The sequence below is a fragment of the Biomphalaria glabrata genome, chromosome 2 (genome assembly GCF_947242115.1).
Source record: "Biomphalaria glabrata chromosome 2, xgBioGlab47.1, whole genome shotgun sequence".
NCBI classification, from domain to species: domain Eukaryota; kingdom Metazoa; phylum Mollusca; class Gastropoda; family Planorbidae; genus Biomphalaria; species Biomphalaria glabrata.
The window spans coordinates 42,898,472-42,916,819 of record NC_074712.1 but is presented as its reverse complement, the minus strand read 5'-3'; the positions used below and the strand labels follow the sequence as shown (position 1 = coordinate 42,916,819).

Here is an 18,348-nt window from a genome sequence, read left to right as displayed (position 1 = left end):
TCATCAATTAGTACTATTAGTTGTGTTTCACAATATTTCCTAAAGCCATGTTGGTATGGGGTGAGGACATTATGTAGGCCTATGTCTAAGATAAATACCGCAGGTCTTGTGGCACAGTACATTTGCTAAAAAGTTCGTGTAGAGGTTGGATTAGTGTAGTTTTGCATTGTTTTAGAAGATCTGGGGGGGGGGGGGAATACCATCGCATTCGGGTGCTTTGCCGACAGCAATGTTATCTATGGCTTTGTTGAGCTCTAACAGGGTGGGTATTTCGTCTAGCTTCTTACTTCACTTTCGGCTTTGCCTTGCCAGAAGAGGGTGTTGTCTTTTTCTTTGATTGAACCAGAGTCAGTTAAAAGAGTTTCCTGGAGAGCAGCAATGTCTTCTTTGAGCCTGGACCGTTCATCGTTTATTATTGCGGATTTTCTGGCATCTTCTATGTCCGGCAAGTTTTCATTAAGTCCAGTTTGTTAAGTACGCAAATTCCATTTGCTCAGTTTAAGAGTGGAGCTCCTTTTTTTTCTTCATGTTGACTGGTACATTGGTTTTATGCCTACTTTTCTGATTTTGTCCTATCCTCGTGTACCCAAACGAGGAAGACAGGCATGACGAGACAGCACCTTATTGGCTGGGAGCTGCCCAGCTTGAGGCGGCCGGTAGCTATCCATTGGAATCCTAGGATCCCTCCCAATAACGAAAGTGGCCCCTGGCGCCCTGATCTTAGTCAATTTAGCATTTGAGCTTATAACCGGTGACCTCCACTTCCCGTGTTTGGCCGACACCATAGGCGAAGCTAGAGTGTCCTCTCCATTTGGGGGGGGGGGGGGGGTTAGGGCTTTGAATAAGTGAGATGAAAACCTGGGCATTGTTTATGGTCGGAACGAAGTTGCCCACACAGCCCCCTCTCCGCGCAGCTGATGTGACCAAAGAAACGAAATATCCAATACAGTTTGGGATCAGTAGCGCCGCAGTCTCTGCCAGGCTGTAGCACGATGTGCCACAATCTGCCTAAGGGAAAATATGCAGGTCTCAAATGAATTTGCATAGTCATGTGAAACACTATATAAATGATCAATGACTGATCTCATGGAATCGAAGACATTGCAATCATTGTAGAGATAGTCACATAGTGGAAATCTAGAGTAGATTTATTATAAATTCTAGTTCTAGGCATTGAAGTTTGAAGGTAATCGGCATACCATTACTGCATTACTATATTCAAATCATGATTAAATTTTCCCACTTCCTAGACACATTATTAAAGATTTATTGTAAATGAATGTATTTATTATCCCATAGTCATAGATTTAGATTACTTTTTAAATAGTCTGTGCGGCCTTTAAGCCAGTCAATGGATTAAATATGACCTAGTTTTGTAAATATATATATATTTTTTATTTCGTTGTATTTTCTCCATCTAAGTTTTACATGCTGGTATTGATTAAAGTTTATCCAATAAGACTGCTAAACAGAAAGCACGTGGTTCCAAACATATATAAAAAGCAAGCTGCTCGTCACACTCGTTCTCTTTTCCACCACAACAGTTTAGGAAACTAGAGGGAAGATGTCATTAAACGGAGTACCCAACGGGCCCACAAACGGCAATCATTATAGGGAATTGAATGAACATTATGCCGAGGAATGCAGCCAGGATGATATCGGAACTTTTCTTTTCACCTCTGAGTCTGTGGGAGAGGGTCATCCTGGTAAAATGTGTTTAAAACAAATGTTGAATTGTCATGTAATAGGAGAGTAGGAGATCTAGTCTAGAATCGTGATCATTGGGCTTGGCTATAAAAGTAATATTGGGTTTTTGATACAGCCGTGGTCGAAGTGGTTTTTAATTGGTTTGAACTTCGAAGCAGTTGGGGGTGGGTAATTGCACCTGTAAACATCGATTAGTGTGGGAAAGGTTTTGACGTAGCCTAGATTGTAAGTTTAAGTTATGAATCGTAGATATAGTAGAAATTCTAAATTTTTATCTAGCAGAAGCAGTGAGTGGGTATCTGTAATGATTGGTTAAGCAAATAGGTCTAGAATCTAGACTAGTCTACATTTTTAAGTTATAGAATTAACATTTTAAGTAGATTAGATATATAATATATATAGATCTAGATTATAAGCTAGACTCATGTCCATGATAAATCATATTATAATTAATTATATTTAATAAATTATTATTATTACAGTCTAGAACTAGAGATCTAGAATAGACAAAAGATCTTTAATCTAGAAATAGAATAGATTATAGTCTAGATCTATGATTCTATGCTCTTAATTTTAGCTAGATATAGAAATAATCTAGATTTAGTTTTGTATTTTATCAGATCTAGATTCTAGCTCTAACTAATTAAATTACATACATTTTGCAATGATCTAGATCTAGCCTACTAATAGCTATTTATTAAATTTTCCATAATAAACTTAGAAGTAGTCTGTTATTCGCAACAATTCATTTTTGAAAACAATTTTGTTCAAGTTACTTTACTGATAGCAAAGGCAAATTAAGTGCTAGATCTAGAGTCTAGATAGATATAGAGATAGATCTATATTGACTCTAGTATAGTACTATAGACTATTAATATTGGTCAGTAAGTATATTGATATATCTTTATTTTTCTACAAAATATATCTTTCATTTAGAATATATTGATGTAAAAAATTATAAATTTTATTTTGACTAAACCATGTATTTTAGAATTGTTTTATTGCTAAATTATATTTGGATATCAAATTTTCAGGAAAATGAGCAATTTGCATTGATCAAGTTAATTAAGATTAATATAACACATTTTTCATATATCAAGTTAAATTATGTTTGATAAATAGTATATCATGTGCCTCTTTTTAAGCAGTTGAAATATTTATATGCTACCAGTTTGTTGTAACTGACAGATTTTTGTCATTCCCGAGAGCACATGTACAAGTTAGCTATTACTATTACTGACGAAAGGATTCAGGATTTTGCATTTATAGTTGATCTCAATGGTCACCTGCAAGACTTGAATTTGAAACTTCAAAGTAAAGACAAAATTGTCACAACTGCGTGTGATCATGTCAAGTGCTTTCAAGCAAAATTACGACTGGATAAATCAAATATGAAGAGAAAATCTTGTTCACTTCTCAACGTGTCAGGAACTAAAAAGATTAAATACGGCTACAACATTTGGTAATTATGTCCTACACCTGGAATCATTAGTAGATGCTTTTCAATTACCGTTTTCTTGACTTCGTTTCATACGAGCAAAAATTTTCGTTGTTTGTATCTCCATTTTCATTTGCTTCTGAAAATGCTGCTATAATGTGCAACTAGAGCTGATGGAAAAGCAGTCAGGATCTTTGTTGAAAGCGAAGTAGATAGCAGAGGCTGTGCCAAAATTTTACAGTTATTTACATGTAAAGAACGTTAATTGCGTAAATTTGCAGCCCGAATTCTTGCTATGTTTGGAAGCACTGACCTCTGTGAGCAGTTCTTTTCCATAATGAAAGCTACAAAAACACCTCCCCGTTCGAGATTATCTGATCAAAATTTGTCATCAGTGATGAAAGTGTCAGTGGCAAACAAGCTTCAACCAGACATTTATAAACTTGTATCTCAGAAAGAATGTCAAGCATCAGGACAGAAAATAATGCGTAATCATAGTAATTTATAATTACCAAATACACTTTTAGCTAACCATGGGACAGATATGCCATTAAATAATGTATTCTATTGTATTGTTTTATAATTTACATAAAACTAGTAGGCTGTTTTGCAACTGATTTTTGGCTGCGGCCCCTCAGGTCATAGTAAGTTTTTTATGTGGCCCATACACCTTAATGAGTTTGACATGCCTGGTCTACATCACTATTTTTTTAAAAAGTAATAGGCTTTTCTGCCTATATAGGTTTTTGCATTATCTGTAAAGTCATTGTAGACAATAAAAAAACAGATTTAGATCTAGTTCCAACATGCTTGAATGATAAAAAAAAATTACTACTTTTGGATTGATCATTTTGGCTTTCCTTTTTTAAAAAAAGCACAATTATAGAACTATGAGAAAGGTCTACACAAACATAAATGTTGCTTTGAGCGTACTAGCAGAGATTTAACAGAGTAGGTTAATATTACTAATATTTGAAACTTTTTTTTTTTTACAGACAAAATTTGTGACCAAATTAGTGATGCTATCTTAGATGCCCATCTCAGGCAAGATCCAAAAGCTATGGTAGCATGCGAAACAGTCACCAAGACTGGCATGGTTTTGGTTGCTGGAGAAATAACATCTAAAGCAAATGTTGATTATCAAAAGGTTATTAGGAACACAATTAAACAAATTGGATATGATGATTCTTCAAAGGGTAAGTTCAAATATGGCTAGTTTTTTTTCCCAGTCACTGCAAATGTATTGTAAAAAAAAACAGGTTAGGGATCTTTTGGATATTATGTAATGGCGAAAGGGGGAGTGGAGGTCTGAAGATTTGTTACGTAGCAATACCAAAAAAACTTTTTTAGATCATTTTGTCGTTTTCACTACCGGTATCGTGTTCATGTTTATCACAACGCCTTCAGCATACCTTGTTTGTTAACATGCTTAATATATTTTAAATTATTAAGATATAGTGGTTCTTTTGACCTTTGTTTTGCTGGTTCGACTTTCACTTACCACAGTGTTGTAAAAAGATTTTGGTGTGCGTGTGTTTGTCGTGGAGTATGAGTGTCATCCTTAACTCTTTTTCTCTGTAATTATTTACCACATTCTGATTGAATCGTTTGTATCGTCGGTTAGGAGAGAAAGAGTTAAGCTCCTGTCCCTGCCCAGTGGTTGAATTGGTCAGCCTAGCGAGGTAACGTGAGGTCAGGAATGCTAGGCTTCTCACTGTAGGTTGTGAGATAGAAACTTAGTAGTGAATAAAGTGCTACATATTGATATTAAATATATATAGCTGAGTTTGTTACTTTGATTAGATGTATTGTTGTTCAATAACAAGTATGTCAACACACAGATTTTCAAAAAATATTAAAGGAAAAAATAGTCCTTTTTTTTTTTACACAAATTTATTCAGCCTGATGTATATATACACTATTTGGGGATACGCCATCCCTATCATTTCTAGATACAATGATGAAAAATGTAATTTGGGAAAATAATTAACAAATGTCTTTTGTAAAATTCAAATTTTATGTTACTCTGCTGGGGTTGGGGGTTTAGTTTTAAGGTCTGTTTTAAGGGGAATAGGGGTAAAAAAAAAAGGATTTTTACTTGAACTATACCTCTGGTCAGTTGTATTTATCATTATAAACTGTATTTTATTAGCAATTAAACATTTTACAATGTAGATTTTCATGTTAAAAATCTAGAATGACTTTGCAATATCAGTCAAGAGTTTGTAGATAACTTTCTCACCCATTTTTAATAGCTAATAACTTAACATTTGAAGATATTCTCCATGGTCATGTGAAAGTATCAGGTCTTTCAATTTTGGCTGGCCTACAGGGTTCACTATCTTGTCACTAGTAGTCATTCCATGCCTCTTTTCTTCTGAAATTGGGTCTCAAGAATGCGTTATCTCAATAACCTATCAGTAGTGCTGAACAGTGCGTTAGTGTATACCGCAGGAGTGGTTATTAGAATATTTTACTTTTAATGGTAAATGAAAAAAAGTATGGTTTTAGTGCTTAACCCAATAGCGCCAATGACCGATTTGAAAAATCCTTATCATACCCTAAGCAATGAGGGGGATAACTCTGAATTTAAAAAATCTTTAAAAATAATCAATTAAAAAAAAATAAAATCTATTACTAATAAAAATAAACTTCATAAAACATGTTTATTTAAAAAAACAACTTAATGCCTTTAAAATTGTAAAAGCTAAAATACTAGCTTTCCTCGGTTTGAAGGTACAGCTACAGACCTGTTCATTAAAAAAATTGCTTTGAATTTTTTAAAAAAGCGATACACATTGTTATAAATTTTTTTAAAAAGTAAAAGTTCTTGTCCATAATGAGACATGAGCTCTTATTATCGGAAAGGTTTTAAAACTTGCATCTTAGCACATTCTACTGTATTTGGCCAAAAAAGGCGCACAATACAATGGTAGGAGCTAATGGGTTAAGCTTAAATGTAAAATGGCTGAAAATGTTTTCTTGACGTTTTTTTTTTCTTTAGGATTTGACTACAAAACTTGTAATGTTCTGATTGCCCTGGAAGAACAAAGCCCAGACATTGCCCAGGGTGTTCACCAAGACAGAGATTCTGATGAGATTGGTGCAGGAGACCAGGGTCTGATGTTTGGTTATGCTACAGATGAAACTGAGGAGTGCATGCCATTAACTGTTGTCTTGTCACATCAGTTAAATGCTAAAATTGCAGAACTGAGACGCAGTGGTGTTCTAAAATGGGCACGTCCAGATTCAAAAACACAGGTACGGTCAAAGTTGCATTTATGGAGTATGTGTACAGTTTAGTTGATTTTTAATAGGTTAAGCATTGCATCAGTGCTGGATGTAAAGGAGTGGTAAAGCACTTGTCTTACAGACAGAGGGGTCCTGGGTTCGAGTCTTGGTGGATTTTATTTAGGGATCTTCTAGAGTGCCACTGAGTCTCCACAGTGCTCTAATGGGTACCTGACATGAGGGAGAAAGTAAAGGTGGTTAGTTGTTGTGCTGGCCACTGCATTCTTTTACCCTGGGCCACATAAATGACCTTTACATCATCTGCCCTTGTAGACTGCATAGTCTAAAAGGGGAACGTATTGTATCAGTGTACTGAGATATTACAACTGAGCATTGCATAAATGCCTTAAAAGCAATAATAAAAATATATCATTAGGCATACTTATAACTGATTCATAATTATTTTGAGGCATCCTTTGACTCCTATAATGACGCTAGGGAGTCGTTACTTGTAGCATCAAACTGCTTGTAGATAACTAAACCGTTGTCTACCCTATAAAACTTAACTAATAAAACTTTAAATAACTTGAATAACTTCTTTTTGTGAACAAAATTACCTATTTATATAATATTGTTATAACCCTGCCATTCACACCGCCATCCTAGCTACTGCTTGAGACTAGACTAGGAAGGATGTTTACATTAGGAAGAAAACAGTTCCCCCCAAGTCTAGAACTTAGGAAGAGGCTGTGCTATAGGCAGAAATTGTTCTATGTATTTGTGATGTCCCATGAATAAACATCTATATCATTGAGTTGCCTCAAGTTGTAACAATAAAGACAAAATCAACTTGTGATAGATGTAGTAAATTTTAGTAATATTTCTTAAACAAAATCTCACTACAATAACACAACCGTTCAGTTTTATGTTTTGAAGTTGTCTCCCTAAGATCAAGTGATGACAATACCACCACCGTTGCATCATTCACAACCAATTTCTAACCTCTTCCCACTGTCACCTTATAAACACACACATAGCATAACACAGGGTTCGTAGTGCTATCATATATCTAATAAATAGACTTTTTTACCAAATATTTTTAACATATATATTTTGCTTATTTCTTGCTAAAAAAAATGTGGAATAAAGCAGATTGCCTAGGCTTTCTGATTGCACGCAAGATTGGCTAGCTTTGTTAATGAGTTGACAGTCACACACCTACATCATCTTTCATGCACTCAATTTAGTAAAGATAGTTCACATGTATGTAATCATGAAAAGTTCACATTTTTGTGATTTACGCAAAATCTGAAGATAGCTTAGGCATAACTGTGAAAAGTGACTTGGTCTAGATCAGTGGTTCCCAAACTTTTTTTGTCTCGTAGTCCCCTTGCCATGTTTTTAAGTTTTCGGTAGACCCCCCAGCATTTTTTTGAAAATTCGTTAACTTCAGATGTGCTTTTCTCACTGATTACTATGCGATATATATTTATTGATGACATTCAAAGCAAAATAAAGCAAAATAAAATTTAATATGCATTACAAGAAGTAACTAAACAACAACAACAAAAAAACGCCTATTGGTGGGCAGCTTTGATAATAAAATGTCAATCTTGGGCTTCAATTTAGTTCGGGTTAACATTCTATCTTCTCGATTAGATGTGGAAAGTAAGAAAATTTATCATTGTCATTGTATGCTTCATTAATTTAATCCTCACATGAAACACTGAGATTATGCCTTCGTGTTGATCAAATTTAGGTTATCAAATTGTAGCTGCAAGTTAACCTCATTCAATTTATGAAACAAGTTTGTGAAATAGACTATATGCGATTCCTGTTTAATTTCTGTGTTTTAAAATAGGATCTTAGCAACCAAGAACTCAGAAAAAATAGTTTCAAAGATAAGTCTTTCGAAAACTATCATTCTTCAGTGTGAAGGAGCAATTGATCAAAATTTCAGGCAAAAAGCAATTCTTTATGAATTTCTTGATTCATAACAAAAATATAATAATACCACTACATTATCAGGCAAGGTTAACTAGTCCAGCTTTTTAAAACAGTAAATCGTAATAACACGATAACCATTCATTGTCCAAAACTTATTTCACCATTACACCTTTGAACTGTATTGTTGCTTAGAGGAATTTGTAATGATATCAGATATAGGATTGTGTAAAACAGATTGTAAAACCTCTTCAATGGTTGGCAAAGTCAATATTTTGCTTATAGTGTGCAGTTTTTTAGAGTTTAATATAAGCCTAAGTAAATATATTGTAAGACGCTAACAAACCTATTCTGTTCTATGATGTTTAATCAACATTTTTCTACTGTGGCTTAATTCTGAATTTAAAAGTTTTCAAAAGTATTTCAAATCTTAATCTATTTTATTTCATGTTGACTTTTCTCGATGTTACAGCTTTGATGGTTTCATAGCGACATAGCTTCAAACTTTGTTACATAAAATTAAAGAACAAATGCAATAGTTGTTCAACTAAGAAAGAATGAAGCCAAATTTTTAATAACCAACAATTTACGGTCAACATTTTATTTAAAGACTCGGCCATGTAAATTATTACTTTCATGTAGACACAATCAAGGTATTTAAAATAATACGTTAAAATCTTTAAATAAAAAAAAATCATTCCACTAACAGGGTTGAAATTCAAAGGATTAACTAAGGTACAAATCATGTGTGAACGAGTCAATTTCATGAATGATCATGCTTCAATGAGATCCGCCTTCGTAGACCCCCATTAACAGGCCATAGACCCCCAATTTATTTTTTCACTTCCGTAGACCCCTTGGAAGTCCTCGTAGACCCCTGGGGGTCTATATAGGCCACCTTGGGAATCACTGGTCTAGATCTACACTCCAGATCTAGATTTAGTGAAGGTAATTAACACGGCCAAGAAAAGTCTGAATTTTTGTGAATTAGTTCTTGTAATGTCTAGTGTCTGGACACGCTAAATCTGGTGAAGATTGTTCACATATAACCATAAGTCTGAATTTGTATAGCAAGAGTTTATATCTCTGCTTAGTGAAAAGTTATGAAAAGTCATTAGTGTCATTCCCAACTTGACCCCCCCCCCCTTTTTTTTTTCCAAAAAAAAAAAAAAAAAAAAAAAAACAACTCAAGATACACATTAAAACTAAAAATGTTACATTCCCAACACAGATAATACATTATCAAAGAATTAGGAACAGTTAGCAATGTTCTTTAATAAATCTTTAAATACAAAATTAAAAGATGGATGTTATGAACGTTTTTGGATGACAGTCAAGTTGTTACTCGATTACAAGATATCTTAAAAGCCTACATTTTCTGTGGACATACCTAAGCTTCAACCACCTTTTCTAGTATTTGTAATGAAGATACTTGACATATATTTCAGGTGACTGTTGAATATAGATATATAAAGGGAGCTGCAGTACCTCAGAGAGTGCACACGGTTGTCATTTCTGTACAACATGATGAAGAGGTTACACTTGAACAATTAAGAAAAGATCTAAGTGAGAAAGTTATTTCTGCAGTTATTCCTTCACAGTATCTAGATGAAAAAACAGTTTTTCATCTGCAGCCATCTGGAAAATTCATAATTGGCGGTCCACAGGTAAGGTTTATTCAGAATTTTTATAATTTTTTTTAAATTTTTTTTTTTGTAATTGATATTTCAGATATAAATATTTTTTATGATAACAGGGAGATGCTGGACTTACAGGGCGCAAAATTATTGTTGACACTTATGGTGGTTGGGGTGCTCATGGAGGGGGTGCATTTTCTGGTAAAGACTTCTCAAAGGTGGATAGATCTGCAGCCTATGCTTGCCGATGGGTGGCTAAATCTCTGGTGAAGGCTGGACTTTGCAAGCGGGTTCTTGTGCAGGTAAGTTTTTTAAAAGGGAAACCTGGTTTTGGCAATTTTTATTTTTTGTTTCAAAGGTATGAATGTTACTTTTTTTTTTTTTTTTTAATAACTTGGTAACTTATTTCTGGGCATCCAAAACTAAAGATACACAACATAGTAGACTATGCCTGCATGTGAAGGAAGACGTCTTTCAAACGTTTAGCACAAAAATATTTATTTATAATTTAATCTTGTTTAAAAAAAACATAGCATAACTGAAACTTTCAGCAAAAGCTCAAAATCTTATTAAAGAAATATAAATATATTTCTGTGTGGTTAGATGTAGTTCTAATTCATTAAAATATTTAAACACAAATCCAATTTCTTTTTTTTTTTTTTTTTTTCTTCAGGTTTCATATGCCATTGGCATTGCAGAGCCACTGTCCATAACAGTATTCAGTTATGGCACATCTCAGAAGTCTGAAAGAGAATTGTTGGAAATTGTGAAGAAGAACTTTGATCTGCGTCCTGGCGTTATTGTAAAGTAAGAAGCTATATATATGTTGTGTACTGTTATCATTCATTTGAAACATTAAATTTTATTATAAATTCTCTGTGTTGATACTAAGACAAATTAAAATTGTTTGAATATAGTATGCAATTAGGACTGCCATCTTGATAGTCCCAAGTTTGAACCCTCCCCTTTTGCAGTTTTGGATTAAGTACCGGTATTAAGAATAATCATTTCAATTCATTTCTGAAGAAATGTCCAAAATTAAAAACAGGAATTATTGAAATGAAGCTCAAATTTTTTAAAAGTTATGTTTAACACAAACTTCCAATAATTTTTAAATTAAGTTGTTACAACTTTGTTATTGGCTTCCAATTGCATGGTTTTAAGTCTTCCTTCTACATGAATCAAAACACAGCCTGCTCAGCTGAGTATTTATTTGAAATCACTGAACTATGATATAGATATTGTCATGGCAATTTGCAGGTTATAGATCTTCTTTCTGGTAAATATTATAATTCAAGCATTTAGGCTCAGGTTTAGAAAAAACAATTTTCTGGGAACCTTTGGAAACTTAATAGTTTGGGATGAAACTGTGTATATATTTCTGTATATTTCAGATGTTTTTATGCATTGTTCTTATCTTATACTAACAGGGATCTCAATCTCCGTCAACCTATCTATCAAAACACAGCTTGCTATGGGCATTTTGGCCGCAAAGAATTCACATGGGAACAGCCTAAAGAACTGAAATTTTAACATTTTCATGTCTTTTGTTGTGGGATTTTTATAATAAGTGTGCTTCTAATAGAATTTTATATCTTCTATTTCAATAGGTGATACAATTTTAACATTGGTATATCTTTACTGTTATAATGAATTGAGATAGTAAGTTTTTTTTTTTGTTGTTTTTTTTTCTTTTCAATTTTTGCTTATGTTAGTCATGTGAAATATTGTCTTCAAAGTTTCATGTTTAGTAAAATGTTTCAGCAAATCATTCCTTTTTGAATTATATTCATTCTTAAACTTTTGGCATAATTTTATTTTTATGAAACTTCTGCCAGTATTTTTTTTTTTTGTACTCATAAAGCATTTGAACTATGTAGACCAGACTTGGGATTTCGGGGCTTTTTGCCCTGTAGGCCACAGTAATTAGAAGGATAGGCTGATGTGGACGACAATGTTTTTGGAACATTTGTATTTTGACTAAAATATTATTTTTTTTAAATAGGAAAAAAGTTTTGTTGTCTGCCTTGGCTTTGTTGCTGCCTTCTAGTTATTGCAAATGTGTGAACTTAGTTTTTACTTTTCATATTGACCTTTAGCACATTTGTCTTGTGTTTATAAACATTCATGGAAAAGAGCACTATTTATAAACACTCGGGCCTACATCCCAATGACTCAACTACATTTTTTAATGTGTGGGTTTATTTTAAAGTACATTTAGGGTTTGTTGTTTATGATATATTATATAAATATATATATATTGTATTCATATTAATGTACTTGTTTATAATGTACTTCTTGAGCACACTAAATTGTCTAGACCAGTTGTTTTTTTCCTAATTCATTAGATGTCTAAGATTTGTATTTACTAAAACACATACTTAACACTGTGTGATCTGAGAGATTGTTTTATACAAAGTGTATGAATGAGATGAGCTTCATGTGGAGCAATGAAATAAAGACATGACAATTACAATGCAAGCATTTTTTTCAAGTTTTATTCAAATATACCAGAACCAATTTAGTTTTGCTTATCATGAGTTCTACATACCTAGACTGGTACTTACAGAAAAAGTGGCTTTTATTCTGTAACAATACTGTTATACTAAACCAAAACCATAGGGATTTTTACTATAAAGAAAAAAAATTCATTAACTTTACAAAATTTAAATTTATTTCTATTAGGAAAGGACATTTACAAACTAGTTGACCTAAAAGGTAAGGTTACCATGAAACAAAATTCATCAATAAAATAAATGCTGGTTTTATTGGTTTACATTCTTTTACATTGCACAACAGAAAATCTTTTTAAACAAGATTACATAGTGAGTTTGTGTTATCACACAAACTCAAGGCGGCCCCCATCTAATTCACAAGGAATATTCAAGCCATAGCCTTTTTTTGATTGTTGAAAGTAATGAAAGGTTACAAAGACAAAAATCGACTCCTTAAGTGATGCTCTTATGCAACTAAAAAGGAAGGTTTCAATATTTTCAGAAAGAATTTTTAAATGAAATTCTATCAGGGTTAAATGACACCGTCCAGTAGACCAAGGGAAAGGTGAAGTTCGATTTGAAACTGGCCTGTCATTTAATGATTACCGGTATCTGTTTTTTACAGGGTTAATCTCCTATGCAGAGCCTCATGAAGATCGAATCTTTTTAGAAGAGGTATGAAATATTACTTATTGTTTTAAATTATGTTCCACTTGTATACATACCGGTATTAGATTTTTTTTCTCTTAAAAAAAAAGTAAACATTTTTGTGTGTGTAAATGTAGTAGTTAGTATGACAACTTACTTAACTTAGCAATACATTTTTTGTACAAAAATATATTTTTTTTGACAAAAAATCTTAAACCGTTTGCATGTGAAAAATATGGTACATAGTCATCATTCTCACTAAATAGCCTCCCGTGTTGGTTACTATTAATAGTGAATAGCTGTAAAAATGGTGTATTTTTTTTATGAAAACAACTGCTTGCATGGTTGATTTTAAAAAAAGTTTTCACTTTCAAAAAAGAAAAAAGTAGCTGTTGCATCAGAACTTTCAAAGGTCTAAAATATCACGTTAGATTCTCAATAGCTTTTCTATTTTACGAGGTCTAAACGGGACGGACTGACACATTTCACACAAAACTAATAGCGTCTATTCCCCTTTCGGGGGCCGCTAAAAAAAAAACCTAACCCAAAAAGCATACAACTACAAAGGGAATATCGGTGGTAAATATATGTACATCTAGATCTAACACTTTAGCTAGACTTCTGATTTAGAACTCTCTAAATCTATTATATATCTAGTAGGGCGGTCTGGCTATATGGACACACAGACTGGTGGGGCTGCCAAATTTTTTCCTGGGCATTTTACGTCTCATGTGACGATTTTTTCCCTTTGCAACTTCTTGTGTGACTAAAGAAGCCAATCCCTGATCGGTCACAGGTTATAATAGGGATCTGAAATCACCCGGCACCTTCGATATGGAAGGTCACAAATCACCAGGCGCAGTTATATTTTCACCCTTCTTTCTACTATTGTTGTGTATGTTATCTGTAATCCGGTACACTCCCTTTATGCTCGCTCTCTATGTGGATGTATACAGTGCCACTTTTTCCTAGCTGTAAGTGTCGATTTTGAGGAGCTTCGTGTCGCATTTGCCTACCAAGTGGATGTCCAGAGCGGCTCTCCTGCCTTCTGTTAGATCGCCATACAGAATATGTCTTCTGGAATCGACATTGTGTCATTCTATGAACGTGACCAAGCCAACCAAGGCGTCTGCTGCTGATAACAGAGCGACTGTTCTGGCACCCTGCACTACGTAGCACTTCCTCATTGGTTGTTTTATCTTGCCACCTTATTTTAAAGATCCGCCTTAGGCATCGGAGGTGGAAGATATTTAGCTTTTTTTTTTTTTTCTTTTTTTTTTTTTTTTTCTGATTGGGCTCCATTGATTTTTGGTATACATTTTGTTTTCTCACGAAAGCACTCAATGAACTTCGGTAGTTTGGGAGGACAGCCTATTTTCCTTAGGAGTTTGAAAAGGCAACACCTGTTGACCATGTCAAAGGTTTAATGAGGTAGTTCGTATTTCTGACCTACTTTAACCAAAGTCACGTGATAGTAGGACAACAAAGAGAAGAATGGCCTTTTCTTCCTATATTTCCATTGCTGTTGCTCCTCTATTTTTACGAAATTTTACATTTACAAACATTTTAAAATATACAGAGTACATCAACGAACTCCCTGAATGTTCAAATAATTATACGAATGTTTTCATAAAGGGCCAAGAACTGTTTAAGGATGGGTTAAAATTATCAATGATATTTCCTTTATAGTCATGACAAGCGTCAACACATTGCCGATGATAGATCTACACTCACATACAGAAGAAGACGTTTTTACAAACGTGTGACGACGTGTCTTGTAAGATTAAAAAAAAAGGCTTGGTATAAACTACACAAACACACACACACTTATATATATATATATATATTTATTTATAGGCCTATATATGGGATAATATGCATATTAGTTGAAACATTGTTATTTTCATTAACTTCAGCTATTTTTTAACGTTATGTATTTCATATTCCGCTTATTGAGAACACATTATGCACATCGATAACATTAAGAATTATTTTTTGTGTTGGACACATGATGTATTATTATGTTATTAAAAGTACTATCATTTTTAAGAAATTCACAAAATGTTACATTAAAGTTTCAAAAATGCGTCGACGAAACAGATCTAGAACCATTTTATTACTTAGAAACCAAATTTAGCAATGAAAGGGCGGGGTAAGAAACATTTGGTTTGTGTAACTGTAAGAATAGATCTAGATTTATCCTTGACTATCAGATGTGTTATTTGTTCGCTAAACAACTGAAGCCTATTACGCACAAGGAAAACACATGGCAGTCTTTTTATCTTTTATAACAACTAGTCGACATATCGACTACACACTAGCCCTAGGCTAGAGCTATCTGACCAATACACACTTGTCTGCTGTCCAACTTTTAGTGTTCTACTCAAGTTCAAGCTTGTTTACTTTTGGGCAGAGATGAAAAGGGGGGGGGGGGATGAAAGTGTTACTTTTTTTCTAGGACTGGTTACCCGAATGCTAAGAACTGTAAGTGTAGTCATTCATGGCAGATCAAGAAATCTTGATCTCAGTATGGCAGATTATAGGCCAACGCTTCGGTACCTTCTATCAAAGGTTTAGCTATTTGTTTTGGTTGAAACTATTAAAAAAATGTATCTCTAGATTCTCCAGTTATTAACAAATTATAGTTTAGCGCTAATGAGTAAATTGAAACTACTAAATATTGACTTAAAACGCTTCAGATTCCCACTACAAACTAACTAAAACTAAACACGGTGCGCGTTGTATACACACAACCACGTGACTCGGGGGGAATTCGGAACTACCTCATTCAGATCAACAAAAACGATGTAAAGGGGTCTGTCTCTCTCTCAGAATTTTTCATGCAGTAGTCGTAGAGAGTATAGGCTATATCATGTCTATGGTGGATCTACCACTCCAAAATCCACATTGAGACTCTGGCTAGACTCTAGAAAATATCACTTGCAGCCTGGATAGTGCCACTCTAGCAAAGATTTTGCCCACTATACTGAGGAGAGAGATACCCCTGTAATAGTTGCAGTTACTCCGATCTCCTTTGTTCTTTTATATTGTGACTATATTTGCACCACGCATGTCTGTGGAACATGACCTACTTCCCACTAGCGGCAGAGGAGATTTTAGAGTTTAGGGAGCAGGAATGTTTGGTTGACCTTAACTACTTCCGCTGACATCACTCCCTGGAGATTTTCTATGCTTTTATAGTATGCTTAGAGCGTTATATGATGGTCCAATCTCATTTTTGGACCATTGGTGGGGAGGGGGTATCTGGGAGAGGGTTTTGCTTCCTTTAGGCGCTCAGTAAACACAACTCTGCTCGAGTCGGGTGTCGAACCTCGAGCCCCCTTCATAGGTTGCCAAGCCAAGTTCAAGCGTACTTACCCTCTTGACCACGTTTCCCAGTTATGTTAAGGACTGTGACTTTGCAGTACCAGACATAGGTAGTTATATCAAGGACTGTGATTCTGCGGTACATGTAGTTAAGTCCATAGTTATTGTCCATTTTATGAAAGTCAATAGAGAATAAAACCTAAACAATTGCCAGACAAAAAGTGTCTACCTTGAAGGGAAAGGCCAAAAGAACCGTACCGCAACATTTGGACTACATAAACATCTACCAGCATCAGGGGTAAGACATTTGACAATCAAGAAAAGAATATTTAATTAACGATTGTACAGAGCACAGATTCGAGGCAGACCTATGAGGAATGCGCAGGGCCGCCGCGAGGGTTGTGGCTGCCTGCGTGCGAAATTTTAAAATGCCGCCCCCTTACCCTTTTTTTTTTCTAGAAGAAAAAATTCATTGAGACTGAGCTGGAGCCTTGACGTTGTACCAAAAGTACTCTTTGATTTAAAACCATGTTTGTAGACCAATCGTTTTTTTTTTCTTTTCCTTTTATAACCGCACAGTTGTTGTATCCAATGTTAATAGAGATTAGTTCGGTATGAGACATATCTGGTGTAGAATCTAATCTAATTTATTGTGTGAAAATATTTGTGTACTTAAACAATTTCAAGGATTTCATTTTCTATTTCACTCAAATTTTGAAATCGTCTTTATTAATTGATCAAAATAATCTTTTTGTATTGGTGTTCAATAAACTATTCATGGATCCTCTCAAAGCGAAACGTTGTCGATAAGAATTCCTTCTATAACAACTTTTGTGGGTTTCTTTTCAAATCGTCTGACTGACGCGGATTCGGAGGTGCCTACACATTTATCCAACACACCACCAGGACAAAAAGAAGCCACTCAGCGCTGATTATTTTTCTTGAATTTAAATAAATAATCCAATTACAAGTCACTTATACAATGATTTGAAATAAAACACACTAAGGCAGTGCCTCAAAAAAATTACAGGAAGCGACACGGTACCCTACGTGACAAAATTTTCGTTGGAGCCCTCCCTAGAAGCTGGTGATCTATAGTAGCGATGAGGGTTCCCACAGTGAGGTCCGTGAGTTTTGGTTTTAAGAAAGTAATAAAAAAAAAGAGACATGTTCATAATAATAACACAATTTTTAAGTTTTATTTTCCATTAATTTAACACTATTTTTACAATCCAAAATTACATAGCAAAATAACACAAAACGAGTCGGTTGCTATTTTCGGAAATAGTGTTAGCCTACCTATATAATTTTAAAGTTTTGTAAAACGTTCTTTCTGGAGACAAAATTGGAGATGCGGAAGGTAAAGGGTTTGATTTCGGGATGGGGCCCCGGCGCGGCGTTTTCAGCTTCCGAAATGTGTTCTTACGTCTACAAGCCTTTGTTCTTGTAGTAAGAATGTCAAAAAGGTCAATAGTGATGTGTTTTCTTTCAGAATGCACTATTCATCCTAGTAGGCCTAATAAAAAAAAGTTAAGAGTCATATTAAGTATAATAATAAAGAGGTAGCGCTGATCAATAGTAGACCAATTATGCGAGGAACATTCTAGGTACATGTAGCGCGCGGACGTCGTGATCTTTTTTAAGATCATCTTCGTGCTAAGTACACCTCTGGCGTTGACCTTAGTTTTCCACACAAAAGTCGTCACTTGAAGTGCAATAGTCGGAGGAAATTCGACTATTCAGAGACAAAAAAATCCAGAAGAATCACACTAACGGAGACTTTTAAAAATGTTTTCTTCAAAAAGTTTTGACCCATATTGTTGCAAATGCCTCTCGCAAAAAGGTCTACATTTAACAAGCCCAATTAGAAGTTGAAGCGACGTCTCTTTCTTAAAATATTTTTATTTTTAAAACATTTGAA

At 34.3% G+C, this 18,348-nt stretch overlaps 1 protein-coding gene across 1 annotated transcript; it reads left to right on the top strand.

The window, feature by feature from the left end:
- Window positions 1–1,515: 1,515 nt before the first annotated feature.
- Window positions 1,516–12,433, top strand: LOC106056419 (S-adenosylmethionine synthase-like). The gene is made up of 7 exons (XM_013213156.2): window positions 1,516–1,706; window positions 4,141–4,341; window positions 6,150–6,406; window positions 9,769–9,987; window positions 10,077–10,259; window positions 10,631–10,764; window positions 11,388–12,433. Exons 1-7 carry the CDS (start codon window positions 1,565–1,567, stop codon window positions 11,488–11,490), a joined length of 1,239 nt encoding a protein of 412 aa, XP_013068610.1. The 5' UTR covers window positions 1,516–1,564; the 3' UTR covers window positions 11,491–12,433.
- Window positions 12,434–18,348: the final 5,915 nt, after the last annotated feature.

Excerpts from the sequence above, each read along its gene's own strand:
- LOC106056419 (XM_013213156.2), top strand. The coding sequence starts at position 1,565 with ATGTCATTAAACGGAGTACCCAACGGGCCCACAAACGGCAATCATTAT. Across the intron at positions 9,988-10,076 it reads TCATAATTGGCGGTCCACAG|GGAGATGCTGGACTTACAGG; the intron begins GTAAGGTTTATT and ends TTATGATAACAG. Across the intron at positions 10,765-11,387 it reads CGTCCTGGCGTTATTGTAAA|GGATCTCAATCTCCGTCAAC; the intron begins GTAAGAAGCTAT and ends TTATACTAACAG.